The 16,554-nt window shown below is 46.0% G+C and overlaps 1 protein-coding gene across 2 annotated transcripts in view; it reads right to left on the bottom strand.

Annotated features, from left to right (window-relative positions):
• Positions 1–15,160, bottom strand: part of UST (uronyl 2-sulfotransferase) — a 314,331-nt gene extending 299,171 nt beyond the window's left edge. For both annotated transcript variants that reach the window (XM_027972539.2, XM_042253586.2), the window contains exon 1: positions 14,503–15,160. In XM_027972539.2, coding sequence (XP_027828340.1) covers positions 14,503–14,758 — 256 coding nt within the window. In that variant the 5' untranslated portion in view covers positions 14,759–15,160. The remainder of the gene's footprint in view (positions 1–14,502) is intronic.
• Between the last annotated feature and the right edge of the window lie 1,394 nt (positions 15,161–16,554).

Below are 16,554 nucleotides of genomic sequence, written 5' to 3'. Positions count from 1 at the left end.
AAACACAAAAGCAGGAACCCACCGAATAGCCAACGTATTTTCCAGTAGGTCCTCCCCATCCAAGCTAGGGAACACACCTAACAGTGTGCCCACATCCACACTTTCGATGCCAGAGCTCAGGTCACAAGCAGAGTGGCACCATTGTAACTGTTTCAACAGACACTGGCACGGGACCTGCACACCTCTCCCAGTAAGGAACCGGAGAGCAAGACACGAGAAGGTCTGAGTAAAGCCTCATCCAAATGCATTTGAAAAGTTCACCACCAAGCTTCAAACTCAAGAGACTTGAAATCTTATCACTCCATGGTAGCTGCAGATATCCTTCGGCCGGGTATAAAGAGCCATAAAAAGACAGAGGCTGTGGATGCTAACAAACATTTCTTCCTCCCTCCCTTTCATTTCTGGGAACCTCTTCATCTCACAGCAGGGCTAGAAGAACATAACCACAAACATTTCAGACTCCGTAAGGCCCTGGATCTCCGCTGGGCAAGCAAACAAGAACAGCCTTCTAAGCTGAGAAAAGCATGAGCAAGGAAAATAATACCACCTCAATCCTGTCATCTGCTAAAGAAAACTAAAGACACCGCGTCATTTGGTTTTCGTATTTATGAAGCTTTCCGGAATGCTGTCCTCCATTGTCACCTCTGGGTCCTACTCAGCTGCTAGTTAGAGAGCAGTTTCTATGGGGGGGGCTATGTTTTCAGAAGGGACCAACTCGAACTCCACACGGTTCAAACGGGCATCACACATGGAGGTTATGTCAACATCCTCCTCTGGTCAGGTCTTCCACACCGGAGCTCCTTGCTCTACCTGCTAAGAGGCGATCACACCACAATCCCCAGGCCAGCCCAGCAAGACAGGAGAGGCACGCGTGCCTTCCCCTCCTGAGTCAGTCCCGCCTTGGCTTCCCTGCTAATCGTCACTTTCTGTTTTCTTCCCCACTGTGGTAAAAATAACTTCCTCTTGAAGTGTCTAAATCTGCGTGTGATTTAGCACACATTTTTTGGCACATCGCTGGTTGCATTTTGACACTAAAGCAGAATGAAGTTGCAAAAAAAATCTGCAATCACGTTTCTGCGAAAACTCCAACCAGATGAGTGAGTTCCCTTGCTTTCAGGAATATTGCAAAAATACTTTCAGGGAAGATGATGCGTTCTAAGCACCACATTAGTTCCTTCTGTCCTCTGCTTCTTACAGACTCAGCAAAGTCTCAGGGGTGGAGGAAAGCAGGGCAGGAGGCACGTGCTATTTGCTATGAACTGGGAGTGGCTTGCTGGCTGTGCTTCTTTTAGTGTGGAGAAGGGTATCTCAGTGGGCAGACCATCCAACACAAATGTGGCACCAAGAACTCAGCAAGTCTTGTACTTAAGACCTGAGACAGCGCTCCGGAGAGGTGTACCTCCCCTCCCCCAGCTCCACTTACCAGCCTGTAACTACGGGCAGGGGTGGGTGTAGCACAGTCATTTCAAAAGAAAACCGTTGAGAAGAGAGTCCCTTCTGTTAGTAACTCCTCTCCACAAAGTGAAAGTGTGAGCCACTCAGTTGTGTCCAACTCTTTATGACCTCATAGACTATAGCCCGCCAGGCTCCTCTGTCCATGGGATTTCCCAGGCAAGAATACTGGAGTGAGTTGCCATTCCCTGCTCCAGGGGATCTTCCTGACCCAGGGATCGAACCTGCATCTACCTGCAGCTCCTGCATTGCCGGCCAATCCTTGACCACTGAGCCACCGGGAAGCTCCAGGTGGAACCTTAGACAGCACCTCATTCAGTCATTCTAAAGGAAAATGAGGCACCATCATCTGGAAAGCTCCAGAACTATCTCCATTTTTCCTTTCCTGGCCACTGGTACATATTCCCAGACAGACCATCAAGACCACATGGAAACACTGCTGCTAATGAGGGTCCTAGGAAAGAAAAACAACTGAAGATCACAGACCTAATTAAAATCTTCATTTTGGAGGTGAAGAAATGTAAACTTAGGAGGTTCACGTGACTCAACAGTACTGACCACTGAACTTTTTGGAGACTCCCTCCAGACCCAGGTCCCCTGTCCTTTCCAGCAACCCACATGGCCCTGCCTGACTGTTGCACTTACCCAGTGAGAAGGCATTTGTGTCAAACAGTCTACGTGTCAAAGGAAGTTCTGTGCCAGAGTTGCAAGGCCATGGTTTCCCTTGACAAAATTTTTTTCCATTAAGTAATGTAAAATCCCACTTGCTTTCAGCTTCTCCAGGGATTGGGTGACCAGCCACCCTGGAGAGCAATGGCCCTGGTGGTTTTGGCTTGCCCCAGCACCCATCAGAGGCTGGACAGGTCAAGGCAACATGAAGAAGCAGAGAATGGAAAATTGAAGCAAGCTCACCAGCCTTTTGACAAAGACATGACCAGCTACTTTGGTTCACTGTTCCCGCCCTAACCTCCAATGGAAGGGAAGTGAGACCCAGAAACAAATCCGTGGCTAGACTACTGGGAGTAGTAGTCCCATCGCAAGGGGGAGAGGCTCTAGCAGCAGCCCCAGTGTATGCCTGGCTCTGTGATCGTTTGAAGGAGTAGACTGATGTGGATCACAGTCCAGTCCTAGACCAGCTGGCGATCCCAGAGAGGGAGCTGTGCCATATTCCTTCTCTTACAACGATGTTCATTTTGTGAATGCAAGGTGTGTGTGCCTGGGGTGGGGAAGAACGCAGATAAATTCAAAACAGAGAAAAGCAGGCTGGGCAAAGAATGCCTTTTTCAGATGGTTTCCAGGAAGCAGAAGAGAGGCTAAGAAGCAGAAAGATTTGTGTGTGTATAGTTAACAGGACAAATGACTGGAGAATATCAGCTGCTGATGAGCCCTCATCAGTTTGAAGGTGAGGGTGACAAGCCACAAAAATACTGCTTCAGTAATTTCACACTTCTTGGGTAGAATGGTTCATTCAAATAGAAGCAAACCATGAATGAATCTGCATATTCCACTGGTATGTGTGTGTGTGCCAAAAGAAAAGGGGATCTGAGAGAAGCAAAGAATAAGATGAGAAAATTGGCATTTGTTGAAATCAAATGCCAGGCCTTGAGATAGACAAGTACTTTATAAAATGTTGTGTTTAGTCACCCAGTCACATCCAACTCTTTGCAATCCCATGGACTGTAGCCCGCCAGTGTCCTCTGCCCATGGGGATTCTCCAGACAAGAATACTGGAGTGGGTTGCCATGTCCTCCTCCAGGAGATCTTCCCAACCCAGGTCTCCCTCACTGCAGGCGGATTCTTTACCATCTGAGTCACCAGAGTAATCCCATCATATGGGGTTTCCCTGGTGGTTCAGTAGTAAAGAATCTGCCTTCCAGTGCAGGAGATGCAGGTTCAATTCCTGGGTCAGGAAGATCCCCTGGAGAAAGAAATGGCAACCCACTCCAATATTCTTGCCTGGAAGATCCCATGGACAGAGAAGCCAGTCTGGCTATATAGTCCACAGGGCCACAAAAGAGTTGGATAGAACTTAGTGACTAAACAACAGACAACATGGATTAAAACACCTCAGGTTTTCAGAAGATAAGAGCCTTGCCCACGTTCCAGCTAAGAAGTGGAAACACAATCATTCATACCCAGATCCCTGCTCTAAAGCTTGTACTTTTTCTAGTATCTGATGCTTCCGACCCACATAAGCTTTCAGTGAATATCTGCTGAATGACTGAACAAAGAAGTTTGTATGTTTCAGAATACTTTCATTTTATTTTCACAAGACTGTGAAAGTCATACTCACTGAACTAGAAAAAAAAATCAATGATGTTTCCAGAAATGCATTACAGTTTAATGAAAGTGGTTATTTAAATCATCTATCACTGAATGAAATCAGAATTACTTAATCAAGGCCATAACTTAAGGTTATTTCCATGTCTTTCAGTAAACAAGGTCAATGGGTTTATGCACTGAGCCTTAATTTTATAATCTATTATTCTGCCATTCTAGGTTAAAATCCATTCAGTCGCTATTTCAAAAACCACATCATCTTATGGTCTCATCTCCTTATAGTCATGCTTGAAATGTACCAGCTAATTTAATACAAATTGCTGCTTAAGGAAGACATTGACCTAGAGCAAGAGACAAACTGCTATTTTGCAAATTCCCAAAACAACTGGTTTAGGGTTCAGGAAAATGACAAGAAACAAGTTTGCATTCTAGTATGCACTCAAATCTCTGGATTGACCTCAGGCATTCTTAATTACAAGGAAAGCTCTATCAGTGCAATTCTAAATCCCAACAGGTAAGAGGCAGACAACATTACAGAAGGAAACGTTTATAGAATTGTATGTCGCAGTGGTTTTAACATCTTTGGAGCATATGCTTCAAACAGCCAGAAAGAGATGGATTGGAGAATCAACCGTTGGCTAGAGTCTTTCCTGGAGCCCCTCCTCACATTCTCTGCTTAAAACAGGGACTAAACAAAGCAGAATTGAAGCCCTAGTAAAGAACAGTCTGCTTAGCAAATATTTTGAATCAACAGATACTTCCTACAGGTTCATTCGGAACACCCAGGAGAGGTGTCACAGTAGAGATGGAAAGTATTGAGCAAGCTTCCTCCTTTCAAGGCACTTGCCTACAAATTATGACAATATACAGTAGAGTGTCAAAACTTCAAAAGTGATTATGAAATAAGTACTAAGGAGTTCAGAGAGCATCCTTGGAATTGGAGCTTCCTTAGCCATCAGCAAAGGGGCAATGGTAGAAGCCAAGGCAGGTAGGTGGGTGGTGAGACAAGAAAGATGAGCCAGTGGCTGTCTTTGGGAAATTATAGACAATTGCTATACAACCTGAGATAGACGGAGAAGTGCAGCATACCCTGGACACTAAATTGCTATCTGGTTCCCGGATAATTTTTAGTATAAGAATATTACAAACTATTCAAATTGAATCTCTTATCAGGCAGCATGGAATTGACTGTACTTATTTTAAAGCTTCTTATTTTGATAATATATAATTTTAAAACCTACTAAAAATTTCTAACACTTTGAAGGAAACATTTCTTCCTAAAATCCTAATTTTTTTTACAAAAGTTAAATTTCTAATTTATTTTACTATTTTACTAAAGGACTATATATTTGTCCTGTATATTATACCACAATGTGAATTAAAAGGAATTGCATATGAATCCTAATTTTGTAAGAATGCTCTAGATTTCCTTGGTAGCCTCATAGTACACAGTATAAGGAAACAGAATGTACACAAATGTTTCCCCTGCTGAACCCATTGGCTCCATTCTAGAGTTCTCACGCCATTGTACTCTAATCTGCTCAAGATTAGCAAGACTCATACTCCAAATATAAGCCACAATAATCTTTGTGACACCTGCAAAATAGTTGTGTTACCTATTTATGAACTTTCACACAGTGCTGCTCATGTAAAGGGTTTACTATTCAAAGTCATCCATAAGATTATTTTAAAGAGGCCTTTGTGTTCAATCACTAGTAATTTATTTAGGTTTTACTCTGTACCCAGACACTACTTAAAACTCAAAACAAAAAAGCCACCTCAGGTAAAAAATGGGCAAAGAGTGTGAATAGACATTTTTCCAAGGAAGATATACATATGGCCAAAAAGCATAGGAAAAGATGTCCAACATCACTAATCATTAGGAAGATACCCAAAAAAAAAAAAAAAGCCACAATAAGATACCACTTCATACCCATTCAGTTCAGTCAGTTCAGTCGCTCAGTCGTGTCTGACTCTTTGCGACCCCATGAATTGCAGCACGCCAGGCCTCCCTGTCCATCACTATCTCCCAGAGTTCACTCAGACTCATGTCCATCGAGTCCGTGATGCCATCCAGCCATCTCATCCTCGGTCATCCCATTCTCCTCCTGCCCCCAATCCCTCCCAGCATCAGAGTCTTTTCCAATGAGTCAACTCTTTGCATGAGGTGGCCAAAGTACTGGAGCTTCAGCTTTAGCATCATTCCTTCCAAAGAAATCCCAGGGTTGATCTCCTTCAGAATGCACTGGTTGGATCTCCTTGCAGTCCAAGGGACTCTCAAGAGTCTTCTCCAACACCACATCTCAAAAGCATCAATTCTTCGGCGCTCAGTCTTCTTCACAGTCCAACTCTCACATCCATACATGACCACAGGAAAACCATAGCCTTGACTAGATGGACCTTTGTTGGCAAAGTCATGTCTCTGCTTTTGAATATGCTATCTAGGTTGGTCATAACTTTTCTTCCAAGGAATAAGCATCTTTTAATTTCATGGCTGCAGTCACCATCTGCAGTGATTTTGGAGCCCAAAAAAATAAAGTCTCACACTGTTTCCACTGTTTCCCATCTATTTCCCATGAAGTGATGGGACAGGATGCCATGGTCTTCATTTTCTGAATGTTGAGCTTTAAGCCAACTTTTTCCACTCTCCTCTTTCACTTTCATCAAGGGCTTTTTAGCTCCTCTTCACTTTCTGCCATTAGGGTGGTGTCATCTGCATATCTGAGGTGATTGATATTTCTCCCGGCAATCTTGATTCCAGCTTGTGTTTCTTCCAATCCAGCGTTTCTTATGATGTACTCTGCATATAAGTTAAATAAGCAGGGTGACAATATACAGCCTTGACATACTCCTTTTCCTGTTAGGAACCAGTCATACCCATTAGGATGTCTATAATCAAAATAATGGAAAATAAAAAGTGTTGCTAATGCTGTAGAGAAACTGGAACTCATAAACAATGAGGTATACAATGGGGTATACAATGGTGCAGCCACTGTGGAAAGCAGTTTGCCAGTTCCTCAATAAATTAAATATAGAATTATCTTATGACCTAGCAATTCACTTTCTGCCATAAGTAAAGAACCTCTTGATGAAAGGGAAAGAGGAGAGTGAAAACGTTTGCTTAAAACTCAACACTCAGAAAACTAAGATCATGGCATCCGATCCCATCACTTCATGGCAAATAGATGGAGAAACAACGGGAATAGTGAGAGACTTTATTTTTGGGGGGCTCCAAAATCACTGTAGATGGTGACTGCAGCCATGAAATTAAAAGATGCTTGCTCCTTGGAAGAAAAGCTATGACCAACTTAGACAGCATATTAAAAAGCAGAGACATGACTTTGCCAACAAAGGTCCATCTAGTCAAGGCTATGGTTTTTCCTGTGGTCATGTATGAATGTGAGAGTTGGATTATAAAGAAAGCCGAGTGCCGAAGAATAGATGCTTTTGAAGTGTGGTGTTAGAGAAGACTCCTGAGAATCCCTTGGACTGCAAAGAGATCAAACCAGTCAATTATAAAGGAAATCAGTCCTGAATATTCATTGGAAGGACTGATGCTGAAGCTGAAACTCCAATACTTTGGCCATCTGATGCAAAGAACTGGAAAAGACCTTGATGCTGGGAAAGATTGAAGGTGGGAGGAGAAGGGGATGACAGAGGATGAGATGGTTGGATGGCATCATCAACTCGATGGACATGAATTTGAGTACGCTCTGGGAGTTGGTGATGGACAGGGAAGCCTGGTGTGCTGCAGTCCATGGGGTTGCAAAGAGTCAGACACAACTGAGCAACTGAACTGAACTAAACTGATATACTTAAAAGAATAGAAAATAGATGTTTATACAAAAACTTATACACAAAAGTTCACAGCAGTCTTATGCACAATACCCGAAAGAAAAAACTGAAATGTTGAGAAACAGATGAGTGGATAAACAAAATGTGGTATATCCATACAATGGAATATTATTCAGTCATAAAAATGAATAAGTATTGATACAGGCTACAATATGAATGAACCTTGACAGCAACATTTTAAGTAAAAGAAGCCAATCACAAAAGACCACATATTATATGATTTCATTTCTATGAAATGTCTAAAAGAGGCAAATCTATAAAGACTGAAAATAGATTAGTTCCTAAGGGCTTGAGGAAATGGAGGAATAGTGAGGTGAAAGCTTTGTCTAGTCAAGGCTATGGTTTTTCCAGTGGTCATGTATGGATGTGAGAGTTGGACTGTGAAGAAGACTGAGCGCCAAAGAATTGATGCTTTTGAGATGTGGTGTTGGAGAAGAATCTTGAGAGTCCCTTGGACTGCAAGGAGATCCAACCAGTGCATTCTGAAGGAGATCAACCCTGGGATTTCTTTGGAAGGAATGATGCTAAAGCTGAAGCTCCAGTACTTTGGCCACCTCATGCAAAGAGTTGACTCATTGGAAAAGACTCTGATGCTGGGAGGGATTGGGGGCAGGAGGAGAAGGGGATGACCGAGGATGAGATGGCTGGATTGCATCATGGACTCGATGGACGTGAGTCTGAGTGAACTCTGGGAGGCCTGGCGTGCTGCGATTCATGGGGTCGCAAAGAGTTGGACACGACTGAGCGACTGAACTGAACTGAACTGAATCAAAGCAAATGAGGATTTTTTTTTTTTTTGGTGATGCAAATGTTCTAGAAGTGACTCTAGCAATGGTTTCACTTATCTAAGAATATTCTAAAAACAATTAAAAGCTATTACATTTTAAGTAAGTGAATTAAAAATCAATAGCATATACTGAAGTGTGCTTCATTTGGAAATTTCTTGCACAATAGTTGTTACATTGTTTTGACTTCTGCAACAAGAATTTGGTGAAATTCCAGTGTTTTCTCCCCATTTCTGATAAATAAAAGGGTTTATATATATCACTGTTTGCTTAAGGTTGTTTCTGTAATAAAAATAAATATAGGTAAGACAAAACTTATTTGTGGTCAAGACTTAACTTCTTTCTAAAAAATAAAAAAACAGCAAGTGCCAAGTTCTAATCATTCTAGTAGCTACAGTTTGTCAGATAAGACGCCTTTTCACTGTCCATCGCTGACCTGTTCAATGCAGCTGCAGGGAAAGCTACAGTTTCTGCTCCTGCTGTTTTCCTCTAGGGAAGTAAAAGATACTGTTTCTTTGGGGACTCAAAAATCTTGAGCACTTTCATTCTAGTTTCTCAAATACAAAACCAACTAGTGTTTTAAACTTGGATCAGTGACAGGGAATTTGAAGAAAGACAGTATCCAGATAATACATATTTATCTGTAGTTTAAAACAACTCATACTGAGATGAGTCTACATTAAAAATAGTTTACAAGACAGAATGCTTTTCACTATTCATGCTGTGTGTTTACAGAACAGTCTGCCATAGCTGAATTCCATTTTCTATCTTCCTCTAAAACAGTGCTACTGTGTCCCCAACCAACCCTATAAGATAAACTTGCAGCTATGAACAAGAATGTCATTTTCTTTTTATGTCAACAGTTTCTATTGACAACATCATATTTTATGCATTCACTTCCTAGATTACTGTCTGGGGGCTGGGGTATTATATTTAAACTATATATGATGTGCAGAAGGAAACTTAATTTGACTTTTAAGGTTTAGAGAAACTATTTTGCAACAAGTTTGGACTTCAATTTTCACATTTTCCTTTAAATTCATTTAAACTTAGATACTTTCAAGTCAATAAAGTTACATCTTTGACTCAAAATTTCTACACTCATATGTAATCTACATATCAAGACTGGGAATTCTGAAAACCAGAGTAGTATATCTCCGTTTAAAATAGTGTAAGTTAACAATGGAAAGGAAAGCCTATCAACTTGAGATCAATCCAACAGATTTAGTTCCCATAAAGGCTAAATCACATATCCAAGTCTTGATGATAAATCATCAGAGTTTGCCGGTTGTACGGGATCAGTAGTAAGCCATCTGGCTTATTCAGTTTACATCTATGTAACGAGTGTTATTCCAAGTTTTTGATATTTCCACAGCTCATAAGTAATGAGTCTACTGGCAGAGGCTGCATCATAATCTAATTTCTATGGGAGATTTCATTTGATTTTGGTTAGTTTTCTACAGCAAGTCAAAGTCTGAATGCCACTTCAAAATAAATGAAATAATTTCAATGAACTGCACACACCATGGTCTCCAAGTTTAAGTATAGCAATTTGCTCTATTCATGTCTACTGACCCCACTGTGTGTTTATGCTTTCCTTCCTCCATTCATTTCAAGGAGGTAAAGAAACAAGACAAGAGTTTTCTCTGTATAACTTTCCTCCCCCTCACACACTTTCCTTTTTATTTATAAATCTGCTGCAGCAAAAAGCATCTTTAAAAAGAACAGACTTTGCCCTTCCCCAAACTGCCTAGGAAAAAAGAAGCTGTTTGACCCCAGTTCCTTTGAGAAGAAGATGCATCTTTACCGACTCCCCCTTTTTCCTCCACACTATGCTTTCTGGTTGCCCCCCTTCACCTCATTCCATGCATCTCCTAACCTCAGACAGTCAAAAGCCAGCTGGGACTGCAGCTGTTGGCTGCTCTTCCTCTTGCAACAATGGTGCACATGCAGCAAAGCAGAGGCATTTTCAAAAGTTGAAGTTTAAAATGAACCCACGTCCATCGCTTTTAAAATATTTTATAAATCGCTTCTCTCACTCTCATCACTTCTCTTTCTCTCAAATACATAGGGAACTTCCCAAGAACAATGTCTGACTCTAGAACAGTGTTCACGAACTGAGCCTGGCATCAGAATTACCTGGAAGACTTACTAAAACAGAGTCTGGGGTCCCACGCCCAGACTTTGATTCAGTAGGTCTGAGATGAGACCTGAGAATCTGTGCTTGTAACAAGTGACCAGGTGATGCCGATGCTGTAGGTCCAGGGACCACACACTGAGAACTACCGGCCGACAACAGGGCTTCTCAGGTGGCACAGTGGTAAAGAATCCGCCTGCCAATGCAGGAGATGCAAGAGACGTGGTTCGATCCCTTGGTCGGGAAGATCCGCTAAAGTTGGAAACGGCAGCCCACTCCAGTATTCTTGCATGGAAAATTCCAAGGACAGAGGAGCCTGGCAGGCAACAGTCCATGGCATCTCAAACAGCTGGACACAGCTGAGCAACTGAGCATGCACACAGAGCTTATACAGAGAAATGAAGTCACTCAGTCGTGTCCAGCTCTTTGCAACCCCGTGGACTGTAGCCCACCAGGCTTCTTGGTCCATGGGATTTTCCAGGCATGAATACTGGAGTGGGTTGCCATTTTCTTCTCCAGGGGAATCTTCCCGACCAGGGATTGAACCCAGGTCTCCCACATTGTAGGCAGATGCTTTACCGGCTGAGCTACCAGGGAAGCCCAAACAGAGAATGAATGCTAAAGAAAGAGAGAGAGAAATCAAAAATTTAAGATTCCAGTTCACCTCACCTCACCTCAACTGTGGGACTCTGGGAGAGTTCAGTCACCTAGTTCACGGGGATGAATAACAGGAAGGTGGAGTTAAGAGCAGGCCTGCTGCTTGCATGGTTTCCCTTCTCTGCTGGCCCCTCAAGATACTCAAAGTATCAAGAAAAGGAAAGTGAAATTACAGAAATAAAAATGATCATTTTTTGACCAGTCGGTTCTTTAGCACCCCATTCGCATCTTGGCTCTATTTCCTTTTTCTCTTAAACTGCTTGTAGTGTTAATGCAGTGGGTACTTGATGCAACCAGACGTGGGTTCAAGTCTTGCCTTACTTACTCTGTGTCCTTCAACAAGTCAGTGAACTTCTTTGCCCTCCTTTCTCCCATATCAAAAATAGGGATAACAGCTGTACCTAATCTATGATATTTCTGTGCTAATTCAATTTCATTCTGCATGTGCACTGATTGGCACATACACAGCAAATGTTGGCTTTTGTCATAAATGGTCCTCTTTCTTCCCTGTGAGAATATTCAGTGTTCAATATGTTACAAATCACACTACCTATTTGATGCAATAAGTACAAGCATCACTTCCAGATGTTTGTTTAGTAGCTACTATACGTCAGATGTGGGCTTCCCTGGAGGCTCACAGGTTAAAGCATCTGCCTGCAATGCAGGAGACCTGGGTTCGATCCCTTGTCGGGAAGATCCCCTGGAGAAGGAAAGGGCAACCCACTCCAGTATTCTTGCCTGGAGAATCCCATGGACAGAGGAGCCTGGTGGGCTACAGTCCACAGGGTCACAAAGAGTCGGACACGACTGAGTGACTTCACTTCACCTATGTGTCAGATGCAATATATTATAGAAGTATATTAAAAATAATGCTGTCAAGAAAAATATTGCTAAAAATAATATTTTTTGGAAAATTTTGACTTTATATGAACTTATGTTTAAGAAAAATACTTGCCTCCAAAATTGGCTACCTAGGAAAATTGAGAGGATGTGTTTACTAACCACAATTTTGTTTTCACAGACACTAAAATAGTAAAATGGAGGAAACAAGGGGAGCATAATTCTGCAGATACCTTGGCCTTATATTATTAAGGGTATATTTTAGACCCTCTTAAAGACCACAAGCCCACTTTTCCTGAAAATCATTATGTTTACATAACAAAACAACAGGGAACAAATTTGGCCAAGGGTTATCTTATTTTCAGTTCACAATGATGTCATTTTCAACCCATTACATCAGTCAGAAATTCAATGATGAGTTAGTAATAGGAGCAATATTCCATCCTTCAGTTCTTTCTGGTTCCCTGAGTGAAGAATGCTTGTGAATTCACCCTTTCACCAACCGAGCCCCCAAACTTATCAGGCTTCATTTCCTGGAGTACATAATGAAAGCATATAAAACTGTGGATACCACACATAATGACTGAATTTTCAAGCAGTTAATAGGGTAGATACTGCGGTTCCTTGATTTTAGCCTCACTACACGCCTTTGATCCTTCCTCCTCCCAAATTTCCCCACCCCAAGAAGGGTATCAGCATGATATTTTAAGAGCTGGGTGGATGTGTTACAGGCAGTCTGGTCCAGGCCGGAATTTTACCTGTAGAAAATGCCCTGCCCAAAGCCAAGTGCTCCGAAGGACATCACAGGTGTCTTCCTTCCCTCCCCACTGTACTCTCCCTACATCGGTGGCCCCTGTATTTTGCTTGAAAAGAACCCCTACAAAGAATTCCCTATCAGTTCATGGAGAAAGACCCCTAAGCTTCTCAATCACTTCCCTCCCTATGCCAGTTATTATAGCAGCCACTGTTGGTAATAATAGCAACCTGTGTGGTAGTAGCAGGAATCTGAGAGCCAATGGGGCTGTGAGACTTCCAAACACAGAACTCCCAGAGAAAAGAGTTGACTCTAGCAAAAGCACATTTTACCCCCAAACCCCCTAGGAAACCAGATGCTGAGGATTATTCTTTGGAAATCCACTTGGGCAAAATTTTCCTCTAATTTTCTCTAAAGCATCTTACAAAACCGTAATTCCTCCAAAGTTTCTACTGAAAGAGAAGTGTAACTTTTAAAATCTGAGCTTCTCTACACAGGAAAACAAAACATTGTTTTATCTGCACGTACATTTCAAAATGCTCTAACATCTGTCACTTTGCTGAAGTGGTTTTCTTCCTTCGAAAACCATCTACTATCTAGACCTGTGGCTTCTGCGACGAAGGGATTGTTGTGGGCGAGGTTGGGAGCCTCCAGCCGCCGGAGTCGTTTGGCTCGTGGTTCCAGCGCTCCGGGGGCTTCTGTTTGCGCGCTGGCTCGGGTCACGCAGATGCCGGAAGTTCCCCGGGGGCTTTAGTTTATCCGCTTGGACGTTTGCGATGACCTGGGCCAGCTCAGCCTCTCCTCTTCCACTCCCACCTCGCACCATTGAGACCTGCTCTGACCACGGACTTGTGAGAGGGGAGCATCCTCCCTTAGCCAGGCGCGCTCCGGGGACCTGGGGTACGCACGCTGGGCCCTGGCACCCCCTCTCCCCGTGCACTGACTACAGAGCCGCAGGTCACATCCTCTCTTTGGAGCCGCTCTTTTCCCAAGATCCTTCCCCTCACCTCTCCAAAAACATAGGCAGCCTTGCTCCTATTAAACCAGGCACAACCTCCCCCAAAAGTTCAGACTTGGGACACGCAGCGCTATGGATCGTTCAGTCGAAGCAGGTCGATCCCTGCTACGGACAGCTAGGTGTGCAGGGGGTGCCCCAAGCACAAACCAGCTCACGGACAGCGCGGGAGCCCGCAAACTGCCCCTGGGCCACCCAGGCCAGGGAACAGGAGGAGATCTTGCGAGACAGAATTCGCAAAACGGGCCCCGGGGAGGTACTAATCCCACCCCCGCGACGCGGAGCGCTGGAGGGGACGGGACTGTGGTCACTAACAATGCCATGGGCCGGCCGTCGCTGCCCCTCGCCTCTCCCCGCTCTGCCAGGCCCGAATACACACACACACACTCGTACACACTCACTAACTCACACGCCAGCACTCCACCCGAGACGGGGTGGCCGAGGCAGGAGGGAAGGTATGCGGCGCCCCGCCCTGGGGTACCTGCCGGGCAAATCAACCCCGCGGCGCCCCACCCCCACCCCGCCTCTGCGCAGACAGACAGACGGACGCGCGAGAGGCAGCAGGCGCTCAGGGCCGCCGCACGGATGCTCGCGGGCGTCCCACCTGGGGAGCCTCGACGAGGCGGCGGCGAGGGCAGCACCAGAGTATCCGGCGCGCTCGGCTCCCCCCTCCACCCCCGCCCCGGCACAACTTCGCGCCGCCCTCGCTCCCGCCTTCCTTCCTTACCCAAATACTGCCGCAGGTCGAGCAGGAAGCGCGGGGGTCCCCCGCCGAGCTGATAGAAGAGGGAGCCCAGGCAGAAGACCAGCAGGGTGGCCATGCAGAAACCGTAGTCCCGGAGGGAGAAGCGCAAGAAGGGCAGCAGGGAGACCCGGCGCTTCCAGCTGCCCAGGCCGGGAGGGGCGCCCCCCAGAGGGGCCCCATGGGGCCAGGGATCCGCGCCGCCGCCGGGATGCTGCTGCTGCTGCTGCTGCTGCTTCATCGCCGGCTCCGCCGCCGCGCACAGCCTGCCCGTGCCAGGAAGAGGTCACCCATCCGCCTGCCCATCCGAGGAGGAGAGCCCTGCCGGCCGGCTGCACATGGGCAGGGCCGCGCCGAGGGCAGCCCGGGTTGGGGGCGGGGAGGGGGCCGAAGTTGCCGGGCTCAGGAGACTTTCCTCGGCATGGTCCCCGCCGCCGCGGCCCGAGCGGCCGAGGTGCCCGTCCCCGGCTCGGCGGCGCTGCCCGCGCCCGGCCCGCTAGCGCCCCCGCGTCCCGCGCCCCGCAGCGCCTCGGGCTCGCTCGCGGCCGCCGGGGCTCGCCTCCAGCGCCAGCGTGGACCCCCCCGCCCCCGGCTTTGTGGCTGTCGGTCTCGGCGTGTTTTGTCCCGGCTCAGGCTCCTCTACAAAAACTGTAGGGAGGAACAGGAGGCGGACACCATCTCCACGCTCCACCTCCTTGACAGGGGTTTTCCTCCTTCTCCTCCCCTTTCTCCCTCCGGCTCTCCGCTGCGCTCTCTCCTCCCTCTTTCCCTCCCTCCCTCTGCTCGGGTCTCCGGGTTTCTCTCGGGTGTCACGTTACTGCCTCTCCCTGGAGGGGGGGGCGGCGATTATTCGCAACAAGGAAGAAAGTTTCTGGGTGTGTGTGTGTGTGTTTTTCCCCCTTCCTCCTTTCTCTCCAATCTGGCCTCGGTTCCTGCGCCACCAGCGACCTCTTGGGGGCCCCCGCTGACTTCCCTCTCCCACACAGTCACTGGCAGGAAGAGGCACGACTTCTTTTAGTACGATATGTTTGTGTGTGTGTGTGTGTGTGTGTGTGTGTGTGTGTGTGTGTGTGTGTGTGGCTTTTTGGTCCTCGTCTTTTTTCTTATTTAAGAAACTTGTCTCTCCCTCTGTATCCCAAGCCTCTGCTGAGATGGTAAAATAACAAGCGGTGGATATTATAATTAAACACGCCCATAGGGCCAGGTTCGTCGCCCCAGCTCCAGGAAGGGAAACAGAAGCAGTCTTGCCTTCACGCGGCAGCTGCTCCTCTACGACGGAGGGACCAGACGGGCAAGGCGGGTGGGGAGTGTTCCAGAGCGGACTCGAGTGGTTCCTCTGGCAGATGTTCAGGGAAAGAGCCCTGACCTATTTCATCGCTGCCTCCCAGGTCTTCCCATGGGCTTCCCTGGTGGCTCAGACAGTAAGAAAAAAATCTGCCTGCAATGCAGGAAGCCCGAGATCGATCCCTGGGTCAGGAAGATCCCCTGGAGCAGGTCATGGCAACCCACTCCAGTATTCTTGCTTGGAGAATCCCAAGGACAGAGGAGCCTGGCGCGCCACAGTCCATGGGGGTCACAAAGAATCGGACACGACTGAGCGACTCAGTTTCCCATGTCTTCCAACGGAGGTTTCAGGACATGAAAGAGCACCTTCCCTGCTCAAAAGCTGCATCAAATATACATCCGCTGGGGATGGGGGATGGGGGATGGGGAGCGCAGGGGTGTGATGCTCGGAAAGTTCTGCTTTCATCAGCCACCCATTAGGTAAGAATGATTGACTGCTAGATGTAGAAGCCGTGCCACCTGAGGCTTCAGTGATTGGCCCTAGGTCATGCAGCTACCAGGAGTCAGACTGGGAGAGGCATTCAAATCTGTCTGACACTCAAGCCCAGGGTAATAACCACTGCGAGGTACTATCTCCAAGCCAAGGTGCTTTTTCCTAATAATTTGCCCAGTGATTGGAGGATAGGAGATAACACATTTAGCCCAGGTCACCTTGGGTAATGGAAAGGAAAACTTCCGGTTTCTTGTGCCTCT

This window comes from Ovis aries, chromosome 8, assembly GCF_016772045.2.
Source record: "Ovis aries strain OAR_USU_Benz2616 breed Rambouillet chromosome 8, ARS-UI_Ramb_v3.0, whole genome shotgun sequence".
NCBI lineage: Eukaryota > Metazoa > Chordata > Mammalia > Artiodactyla > Bovidae > Ovis > Ovis aries.
Note: the sequence above shows the minus strand (reverse complement) of the source record. Positions and strands in the feature narration are given on the sequence as shown.